Source organism: Salvelinus sp. IW2-2015, linkage group LG15 (genome assembly GCF_002910315.2).
Source record: "Salvelinus sp. IW2-2015 linkage group LG15, ASM291031v2, whole genome shotgun sequence".
In the NCBI taxonomy this organism is placed as follows: domain Eukaryota; kingdom Metazoa; phylum Chordata; class Actinopteri; order Salmoniformes; family Salmonidae; genus Salvelinus; species Salvelinus sp. IW2-2015.
The window spans coordinates 12,812,088-12,821,622 of record NC_036855.1 but is presented as its reverse complement, the minus strand read 5'-3'; the positions used below and the strand labels follow the sequence as shown (position 1 = coordinate 12,821,622).

The following is a 9,535-nucleotide window of genomic DNA, read 5'->3' as shown; positions in this document are numbered from 1 at the left end:
TACACAGATCCACAAAGAATTTTTGAAACAAATCCAATTTCTGGATTAAACTCCCATATCTACTGGGAGAAATTCCACAGGTTGCCATGCACAGCAGCAAAGATTTGTGACCTGTGCCACAAGAAAAAGGGCAACCAGTGAAGAACAAACACCATTGTAAAATACCAACCCATATTATATGCTTATTTATTTTTAACCTGTTTGCTTTAAACCATTTGTACATTGTTACACAACTGTCTATATATAATATAACATATTGTAATGATCTTTATTGTTTTTTGAAACTTCTCGTATGTGTATGTACTGTTTGAATTTGTACCTTGTTTATTTCACTTACTTGATATACATACTCTACCTCACTTGCTTTCGCCAATTGTTAACACATGTTTCCATGCCAATAAAGCCCCTTGAATATTGAATTGACAGACAGACAGACAGAACAGACAGACAGACAGACCAGAAATGGACAGACAGACAAGACAGACAGGACAGACAGACAGACAGACAGACAGAGAGACAGAGGAGACAGAGAGAGAGAGAGAGAGAGACGAGATGAGAGAGAAGAAGAGATGAGAGAGAGAGAGAGAAGAGACGAGGGAGAGAGAGAGCTCTTTCATTAGGTCTGGACTGGGACAGCTAAGTGATTCTCTATGACGCACGTCTAACACAACAACAGCTCGTAATAAGAACCCGCGTATATAACTGCCATGGCTATGACAGCAACACGCCGTACAAAACCGACACACCACACCCTGCATCTCATATACCTTGGCCATAACTTGTGTTGCCGTGACAGCAGATGACCGTCAACTAGAGGATGTTGTTCTTTTGTTTCTGGCCGAGAAGAGGGAGAGAGAAAGAAAGAGCAGAGGTACTTGTGAGAGAGCAGAAAGAAAGAAAGAGAGGGAGAGAGAGAAAACTGGCCCACTCAAGGCTTTCTATGAGGGATAATACGTTGGTCATTTGCTTCATGTTGCTGCTTCTTTCTCTTATTTTGTTGTGTGAGAGAAAAGAGCACAGGACTGGGGGGCCACCATCCGGCCGCACGTCACACTCTTCTCACTCTTCAAACACACTCTTTGAACACACACAATACACTCACACAATGAGCTGATAATTCCGACATAATCAATGCTTGACTCCAGATAATGAGGTAATAATGTATGAGTGAGCGGTACCCCACATACATCAAGCTAACGAATTAGGCCTATTCACTCAACAAAACAGGATGAAACAGGATTTGTCATTTTGAGTATGGGGGCAACACTTGCCTGTATTCCTTCTTCCGGTTTCCACTTTTTGTGGACCCTGAGCCTAGTTACTCCCTGACCTTTTTCCTGGGGGGGACTTTTCCACATTTTTTTTTTAAAAGGGGGGGGCTAAAACATACAGGGGGCAATTTTTGTTTTGTTTATTTAGGGTCAAAGGGGAAAACATATGAAGAGAAAACAGGGGGCTCTTATTTTCTTTTTAACATTTAACTTTCAAAAATCAAAATTTTTTTGTTTGATTGTATCTCTCTCTGGGAGAGAGAGAGAGAGAGAGAGAGAGAGAGAGAGAGAGAGAGAGAGAGAGAGAGAGAGAGAGCTTACACATGTGGCCAGGGAAGGAGGGAAGAGTCAGAAGACAGAGAGAAAAAAGAGGGAGAAGAAAGAGAGGAGGAGGGCTTATACTCGCTGGCCAGGAAAAGACTGTCGAGAGGGAGAGGTAAGGAAAAAAGTGGAAGAGAATTGACACGTTGGTAACAACAACAGAGCAAGAGAGAGAGAGAGCAAAGCAGGAGTCCGAGGAAGGGAAAGAGAAAGAAAGGGGGAGAGAGAGAGCGCTAAATAGAGGAGGCGGATCCGACTTACACTGTGGTCTGAGGATTCCTGTGTAGTGAATAGTTTTAGTTGGGACTCCAGTCCTGTGTTCTCTGACTTATATACCAGTCTCTGTTTCTGTCTGGACCATAAGCTCCCAGGCTGGGGCACAGAAGCCCTAAACACAACACGACCACAACAGGAACATTACAGGACCACTCTGTTGGACCCATCTACAGGATTATTGCAGTTCGAAGGAGAGGTGGAAACACGGTCTGAAAATAATCTTATCAGAGCAGGACCGCTTTTTGAGATAACTGTAGAAGTGAAGAGTGACCGCTGTGGTTTGACCACAATCTGAACACAATAGGACCGCTTGACCAGGAGGGGAAAACGTGGGAACTGTGGGAACCGTGGTTTGAACAGGAACACTTTCCTTTCTAGGGAGTTGTGGGGTCTGTGGTTTGACCTGAACAGGACCGTGGGGGCTGTGGCCTGGACAGGACCGTGGGGGCTGTGGCCTGGACAGGACAGTAACGTGTGGGAGAGAAGGTGACATCATGAGTATTGTTATGAAGCCACGATCTCGCTCCATCAGCTCTCTACGGAACATGGAAGGAATCTGGTAAACAGACACACAATGTCTTCCAACCACACACTGTCCTGTTTCTCTCTGTTTCTGTGTTCTCTTTCCCCTCTCTCTCAAACCTTTATCTCTCACACCCTTTTCTCTCTCTCCTTTGTCCTGCTACTTTCCTCTCTCACTCACCCCATTTCCAGTCCCCTAGATTCTTACCAGCGGTTTTTCCTCTTATTTTGAGATTAAGATAACTTTATTGGTCAATTGCACATAAGGTCCAACCACTTTTAATCCAACCCCTTCCAAAAGACACAAATATGCCTCTCTCTCTCTCTCTCTCTCTCTCTCTCTCTCTCTCTCTCTCTCTCTCTCTCTCTCTCTCTCTCTCTCTCTACTTCTCTCTCTCTCCTCTCTCCTCTCCTCTTCTCTCTCTTCTCTCTCTTCTCTCTCTCTCTCTCTCTCTCACCTTACTCATGCTTCTCCCTCCACCTCTCCTTCCTCCCTTCATTCGTAGAGGGTAGATGTCCAGTGGAGCTCTCTAGAAAGGAGTGTTCCTCCCTTGGCCTTGTTGTGTGTGTTGAGTGAGTGTGTTGTGTGCTCTCTACGTGTGTGTGTGTGGTCTTGCTGTAAGGGAGTGTTCCCTTGCACGTATGTGTGTGGAGTGTTTGTTTCAGCTGTGAGTGTTGGAGGTGCAGTAAGATGAGTCTGCCAGAACGAAACTCCGGAGTCTCTTTTGAGAGGATAGCACGCTTACCGCCATGCCTGCTCCGTGGCTCTCTCCATACGCCACCCAACAAGCCATCGACCATCCCAAAGCCAGGAGGGGAGAGGGTAACGTGTGGGCACTGGGGATAGGGGAGGGAGGGTAGGCTATTGTGACTGCATTTTATTATTAATCACCAATATGTTCATGTTTCTGCTTAGTTATTATTCCAAGGCTAGATGTTCCAGTGGCGCTTCTCTAGAAGGGGAGCAGTTTTTGTCCAGGAAAACTGTCTTGAGATGACTAGAATGGGATTGTTTGCTGTGATTCTTGACTGTCATAGTTCTTTTTCAACTGCTCCCCCTCACAAAGATTTCTGTTTTCATCAAGTTTAAACAGGCAGGATATTCCTTGTGTGTGAGAGATCGTTAGAGGAGCAGGACAGGGGAAGTTGAACATGTCATAGGAGCTCTATTAGCAACTGGTATTAATCCAATAATTGTTCTTTAAAGCCCTTCCTTCATTGTGTTGTGTGAATGCTCTTCACACCACACTTATCTAAGCCCTACCTGCCTACTTGGGTGATTAAATAGCTCACCGGGGCAACCCTAACAAACAGATCAGCGTTCACATTGAAGTGCGCCACAGTGTTATGTAAAATCGTTTCTGTTTCTCAGCCGCTGGGCATTTTGATCACTATTTTTGCTTGCTTGAGAATTTTTCTGCAACCGCAGGAAAATGTTAATGCCCAAAATGAGCTTTGTGCATTTACATACATTCACTGAAAAACCCACACTAACGCAGTTAAATGCACATTTTCTTGTACAGTGCTTCCAGGAAAAGTATTCACACACCTTGACTTTACCAAAATGTCGTGTGTGTTACAAAGTGGGATTTAATGGACATTTTTTTTTTTGAATTGTCAACGATCTTATACAAAATACTCTAATGTGCAAAGTAAAAAAATCCAACATATATGTATAGACAGTACCAGTTCAAAAGTTTGGACACACTACTCATTCAAGGGTTATTCTTTATTTTTACTAATTTCTTACATTGAGAATAACAACAGTATGGAGTCATGTAGTAACCAAAAAAGTGTTAAACAAATCCAAATATATTTTGAGATGTAGATTCTTCAAAGTAGCCACCCTTTGCATTTTGTTGACAGCTTTCCACACTCTTGCAATTCTCCCAACCAGCTTCATGAAGGTAAGTCACCTGGAATGCATTTCAATTAACAAGTGTTGCCTTCTTAAAGTGTAATTTGTGGAATTTCTTTCCTTAATGTGTTTGAGCCAATCAGTTGTTGTTTGTGACAAGGTAGGGGTGGTTATACAGAAGATAGGGCCCTATTTGGTAAAAGACCAAGTCCATATTATGCAGAACAGCTCAAATAAGCAAGAGGACAGAAACGACAAGCCCATCATTACTTTAAGACGATTGAAGGTCAGTCAATCAGAAAATGTCAAGAACTTTAAAGTGTTCTTTCAAGTGCAGTCGCCCAAACCATCAAGTTGCTATGATGAAACTGATTCTCATGAAGGACACAGAGTTACCTCTGCTGCAGAGGATTAAAAGTTCAGTAGATTTAACTAGCCTCAGAAATTGCAGCCCAAATAAATGCTTCACAGAATTCAAGTAAACAGATAGCCTAGGTGGTTAGAGCATCTGGCGCCAGTAACCGAAAGGTTGTACATCGAATCCCTCAGCTGACCCTGAACAAGGCAGTTAATCGCACTGTTCCTTGGCCGTCATTGTAATAAAGAATTTGTTCTTAACTGACTTGCCTTAGTTAAATTGGAGTTAAAATAAAAAACAGACCACATCTCAACAATCAAACTGTTCAGAGGAGACCGCCATGAATCAGGCCTTCATTGGATTGAATGCTGAAAATAAGCCATACTAAAGCACCAATAAGAAAGAAGAGACTTGCTTGGGCCAAGAAACAATGCGGTCATAGACTGGTGGAAATCTATCCTTTTTTTGGTGATTCCAAATTTGAGATGTTTTGGTTTGGCTTTTGTGAGCACGCAGAGGTATGGTGAACGGATGATATTCTGCATGTGTGGTTCCAACCATGAAGCATGGAGGAGGAAGTGTTGATTGGTGAATGGGGTGCATTGCTGGTGCACTGTCTGTCATTTATTTAGAATTCAAGGGCACACTTAACCAGGCATGGGCTACCACAGCATTTCTGAAATGACATGCCAGCCCATCTGGTTTTGCGCTCAGTGGCGACTATCATTTGTTTCTGCAACAGGACCCAAAACACACCTCCAGGCATGTTGTAAAGGGCTATTTGACCAGGAGAGAGAAGTGATGGTGACCTTGTCTCCACAATCAACCGACCTCAAACCCAATTTGAGATGGTTTGGGATAAAGTTGGACCACAGAGTGAAAGGAAAAAGTAGCCAACAAGTTGCTCAACCTATGTTTGGAAAAGCATTTCTCATGAAGCAGATTGAGAAAATGCCAAGAGTGCTGCAAAGCTGTCATCAAGGCAAAGGGTTTGGCTTTGACTTTTGAAGGAATCTAAAATCTAAAATATATTTAGATGTTTTAACAACTTGGTTACTACATGATTCCATATGTTGTTATTTCATAGTTGTGATGTCTTCACTATTATTCACAATTGGTAGAAAATAATACAAATAAATTAAAAAACCTTGAATAGTTAGCGTGTTCCAAACTTTTGACTGGTTACTATATATATATAAATGGGAAAATAAAGAATTAATATATCTTGATAAGATAAGTATCAACCCCCTAGTCAATACATTTTGAATCATCTTTGGTGTCCTTTCTGGCGTAAGTCTCTAAGAGCTTTCCACACCTGGATTGTGCAAAATTTGCCCCTTGTTCTTAAAAAGAATTGTTGATCATTGCATAGACAGACATTGTCAAGTCTGGCCATAGATTTTCAAGCGATTTTAAGTCAAACTGTAACTTTTCCAGCAACATTCAACGTCATCTTGGTAAAGCAACTCCCAGTAAGAGATTTGGGCATTGTGTTTTAGGTTACTGTCCTGCTGAAAGGGTGTATTTTTTTCTCTCAGTGTCTGTTGCGATAGCAGGACTGGAACTTAGTTTTCTTTTAGGATTTTGCCTGTGTTAGCTCATATTCCCTTCATTTTTTATCCTTAAAAAATTCCCTAGGCCTTACGATGACCAAACATACACAATAACAGTCACCACCATACTTGGAAAATTACGAAGGGGTGTGTGCTTTACTGACGCTTTATGTATGATTGCCGCTACATAACACTTTGCTATTCAGGGACAAAAAGTTTTAATTTTCTTCTGCCACATTTTTTTTGCATTATTACTTTTAGTGCCTTATTGCAAAAACAGGATTGCATGTTTGAATATTTTTATCTGTACATGATTTCTTTTATTTCACTCTGTCCATTTATGTTAGTTATTGTGGGAGTAACTTCCAATGTTGTTGATCCATCCTCCAGTTTATCTTCCCATCACAAGCCACTAAAACTGCAACTGTGTTTAACAGTCACCATTGGTTTCATGAGTGAAATCCCTGAGTGGTTTCCTTCCTCACCGCATCCTGTGTTATAGGAGGGCACCTGTAATCTTTGGTAGGGGATGGGTGTATTGATACACCATCCAAAGTGTAATTAATAACTGCACCATGTCAGAGGATATTCAAGTGTCTGCTTTTCTTTTTTACTTTTTTTCTATTTCTTTTTTTCCCCTTGGAAAACCCTCTAGGGTTGAAATCTGGCTTGAACATGTACTGCTCGAACTGAGGGACTGTGTACAGATAATTGTTTGTGTGGGGTACCAGAGATGGTGGTAGTAATTAACAAAAAGCATGTTGAACACTATTATTGCACACAGAGTGAGTCCATGCCAATAAATTAGGTGACTTATTAAGCACAATTATTATTCCTGAACTTATGTTAGCTTTGCCATAAGAAAGGGTGAATACCTTACTGGACTCAAGACATTTCAGCTTTTCATTTTTAAATAATTTGTAAACATTCCTAAAAACATAATTTCCACTTTGACATTTATGAGGTATTTTTAAATGCTTGGCTGTAACACAACAAATATTTTGAAAATGTCAAGGGGTGTTGAAAACTTTTCTGAAGGCCACTGTAGCCTACTTTTGGGCCAGTTAAATTAGCCTTATTACTATCAAATGACATTATCGACAAAAATTTTCAATTCCTGTTGCCTAGGGATTATTTTGTTTGTGACATATCAAATTAAGATCCTGCATCTGTGGCTTTGGTTTTTATTAAGGGATTAGTTCTGGTGTTTTGGTCTGTTATAGATCCATATGTTTGCACAGTGATTGGTCAATTGTGCAGGACATTTGAACTGTGTGTTGTGGTGTGTGTGTGTTGTGTGTGGTGTGTGTGTGTGTGTGTGGTGTGTGTGGTGTGTGTGTGTGTGTTGTTGTGTGGTGTGTTGTGTGTCGTGTGTGTGTGTGTGTCTGTGTGGTTGTGCGTGTGCGTGTGGTGGGTGCGTTGTGTGTGTTGCGTGCGAAGCAGCAACATGTTTACTGTTAGATAGAGAGATTGGTGCTATTCAGAAGAGTGAAAGGGTGACAAATAAGGGAATGGGAGAGCTCCAACAAATCCTGCACTTACTCATGTTCTGGAGATGGCTCCATTCAGTTATTATTCAGCTTATTGGTTGCTCTAACGCTCATAGCCAAGGCACTTTCCTCCCATTAGGTGCTAATTCTGCAGGGTCTGTCTGTCTCTCCAAGTAATCATTAGTAATCAGATGTGTGCTTTATATTATCAAAGCAGGTTATTTCTGTATTTGTGTGTGTGTGTCTGCTCGTACGTAAGCATGTGTGTGTGCGTGTGTGAATGAGTGGCGTGCATGTGTGTGTGTGTGTAATGTGGCGTTGCTTGAGTCTTGGCGCCATAACCAAGTCATGAGGTATAGGTCAGAGTGTTATTCTAGACATATAGATATGCGTGGAGCTTGACCTGTGGATTTGAGTGGGCTAACCGTCTGTCCTCTGTAGCCTCACTTCAAACCTATTTATAACACGTTCAAATCCAAATCAAATGCGTATTAGTCACATGCGCTGAATACAACAGGTGTAGACCTTACCGTGAAATGCTTACTACAAACAATGCCTGTTTAAAAAATACGAATAGGAACAAAAATAAAAGGAACAAGTAATTAAAGAGCAGCAATAAAATAACAATCCAGCCAGACTATTACAGAGGTACCGGTACAGAGTCAATGTGCGGGGGCACCAGTTGTCGAGGTAATTGAGGGTAATAGGGTACATGTAGTAGAGTTATTAAATGACTTGCATAGATGATAAACAGAGAGTAGCAGCGTAAAAAGAGGGGGGGGGGGGGAGGGCAAAATGCAAATAGTCTGGGTAGCCATTGCACTGATAGTAGAGTGAATAAGGTCATATGCATCATGAACTCATTTTACGAAGGCCTATTTAACAAAATCAATTCAACCAAGTAACTTTGGAATATTCTGATTCTTAGCTTGGTCTATTCTTGCCTTATTGCTAGGCCTACTTCAGGTTAACTTTCATGACCACTAGGGGAACATAATGCTTTAGAATTGTCCACTGGCACTGCCCCAGCATATACAGTATGCCTATTTCAGCACTAGATGGCAATAATGATTCAAATGACCTGTGTGCTGAACTTGTTATATACCTTTACATGAAACTGAATGTAACTGCTGTACTTCTTAGTTTGAAGCACTTTGTTATCATATCTTGTGTTTAAGTTGTTAACTCTTTCTTGTTGGGTTGTATGCAACAATGACAGTATGTCACTGTGGACCTGTGAAATTACCACAGTTTAAAATAAAAATGTTATTGCCTTTAGCCTGTAACTATGGCCCTGGGTAAGAAAAAACTCAGGGTGTGACTGATGCTTAAACATGAACCAGTGGGTTGTGCCTATTCAACTCCACTTCATTCACTGCCAATGATGACAACGAGTCACGTGATGTGTATACCATGGACAGCCTCAGAATGCAGCCAGCCAGTCAGCCAGCATGAAATCAGTCACATTACTGTACCTCTGCTGTTAGAGAAGCTCATTTGTTTACCAGCCTCACACAGAGGTTCATCATCTGACTGACTGCGTTGCTGGAGAAACATGGGATGCGTCCCAAATATCACGCTACGGTATTCCCTATGTAGTCCACTACAGGGCCCACAGGGGAAAGTAGTGCATTATATTGGGAATATGTTGCTATTTGGGACGCACATATGATCATTTCAACAGAGGATAGATGGTGGAATGTATGTGTATACTACACCATGACAGGATGTATATATACTACACCATGACAGGATGTATATATACTACACCATGACAGGATGTATGTATACTACACCATGACAGGATGTATGGTCAGCTGATATATATCATCCTGTCGATGGTGAGTATAGATAATCTCTCTCTTTTGTGTGTGTGTGTGGTGGTG

At 41.5% G+C, this 9,535-nt stretch overlaps 1 protein-coding gene across 1 annotated transcript in view; it reads left to right on the top strand.

Moving 5' to 3' along the window:
* Nucleotides 1–1,534: 1,534 nt before the first annotated feature.
* The window catches only part of LOC111974185 (3',5'-cyclic-AMP phosphodiesterase 4D-like), a 77,978-nt gene continuing 69,977 nt past the window's right edge, over nt 1,535–9,535 (top strand). Inside the window, 1 exon segment of the mRNA XM_024001822.3 lies at nt 1,535–2,427. Within this exon segment, the coding sequence (XP_023857590.1) occupies nt 2,363–2,427 (65 nt within the window). The 5' untranslated portion in view covers nt 1,535–2,362.